This window comes from Geospiza fortis, unplaced genomic scaffold (assembly GCF_000277835.1).
Source record: "Geospiza fortis unplaced genomic scaffold, GeoFor_1.0 scaffold32, whole genome shotgun sequence".
Lineage (NCBI taxonomy): Eukaryota > Metazoa > Chordata > Aves > Passeriformes > Thraupidae > Geospiza > Geospiza fortis.
In genome coordinates this window covers 51,834-53,268 of record NW_005054428.1, presented here as the reverse complement: position 1 = coordinate 53,268, position 1,435 = coordinate 51,834, and the positions used below count along the sequence as shown (strand labels likewise).

At 51.0% G+C, this 1,435-nt stretch overlaps 1 protein-coding gene across 1 annotated transcript in view; it reads left to right on the top strand.

The window, feature by feature from the left end:
* Positions 1 to 1,435, top strand: part of GMEB1 (glucocorticoid modulatory element binding protein 1) — a 10,016-nt gene that overhangs the window by 1,101 nt on the left and 7,480 nt on the right. Inside the window, 2 exon segments of the mRNA XM_031061846.1 lie at positions 1 to 116; positions 1,047 to 1,129. Of these exon segments, the coding sequence (XP_030917706.1) occupies positions 1 to 116; positions 1,047 to 1,129 (199 nt within the window).

Genomic DNA, 1,435 nt, shown 5'->3' with positions numbered 1-1,435 from the left:
GAGGTGAGCGTCCCTGTGGGTGATGTGGTGGTTGTACCAAGTGACGGGAATGAAGGGGAGAGCCCAGAGGATACCAAAACCCAAGTGATCTTGCAGCTCCAGCCGGTGCAGCAAGGGTGAGTAGGATGGTACTACCTGGGAGGTGCGAGGTGGGATGGGGGGGAGCCCTGTGGGTTTTCATGGTGTGGGTACAGAGTGTCACTGTGTTTTCCAGATCTGCATCAGTTTTGTGCCATGAAGGGGAGAGAGAAAATACAACAGATTAAATCTTTTGTGTGTATGGTTGTCATGGGGCCTCCGAGGGCTGAAATTGTCCTGCAAGGCTGTGTTGGTGCAGTGCTCCCAGATTGTGGAAGCAGTGCTGTCCCAGTCTCTCTCTTCCTTCTCCAGTCCCTGGGTTAGTTTTTGCCACACTGCAGGTGCTGGATGTGGTGGTCTGTGTGTTCAGACCTTCATGTGCCACTGTGCCAGCTCTCTCCTAAAATAATCCTCTTCTAAAATAAAGTGGGGCTGGGATGTGGAGGGAATTTTGTAGCTCCCTGGCAGCTGCTGCAGCGAGTGGCTTCATCTTCACTCTAGATCAATCAGGATGGAAAAAAAAACTGGCTCTAATTTGATAATATTTGCAGGGGCAGGGTGACTGTGGGCCTGACAGTGGCTTCCCTTTGTGGTCATCTGTGTTGCAGTGTCATGCAGGGCTGGAAGGGAAATCCTAGGACACTGGGCTCTGCTTCCTATGTCGAGGGTGACCAAGGGCAAAGGAAAGGGCACAGGGAAGCCTGAAGAGCTGCCTCAGTGGTGCTGGCAGAGTGGAGGGTGGGATGACAGTACTGGGAATACCTCTGCATCTATCAGCCCTTGGGATTATTAGTGTTTTGTTTTATTAGTGTTCACCAAAAAATTCCAGGTGATTGCAACTGTATCAGACAAAATTAATGTCCCTTGAGGACAGGCAAAAAGAAATTTACTGATTTTTTTTTAACCCTGTGAATCCTAATTTCCCATGATTTATATAGTTTGTTTATGGATGGCCGCTTTCACCACAGGATTTACCAAGAGGGCTCCGAGGCCAGTGCCGCTGTGGTGGCCGTGGAAACCCACACCATCCACAAGCTGGAAGAAGGGATTGGTGAGTTTCCATCCAGCTTGGTGTGGATGAATCCCCTCCTGTGCAGGGCTGGTTTTCTCCAGTTCGCTGGGCTTCTTTCTGGCTCTGCCCCTGCAGATGCTGATTCCCAGGCATGGATGTGGGTAAAGGGGCTGGGCTTTCTCTGGAATAAGAGTCTGCTGTTACTGCTTGGTCTCAAAGTCCTGGAAGTGAGATCCTGGCTCTCCTTCAATGAATGGTAAGGGCTCCCATGGGGTCCAGGGGAGCCGGGATGTCACCCTAGTCCTAGTGTGCAGACACTGGCAGCAGGGATGATAGTGATGAGGA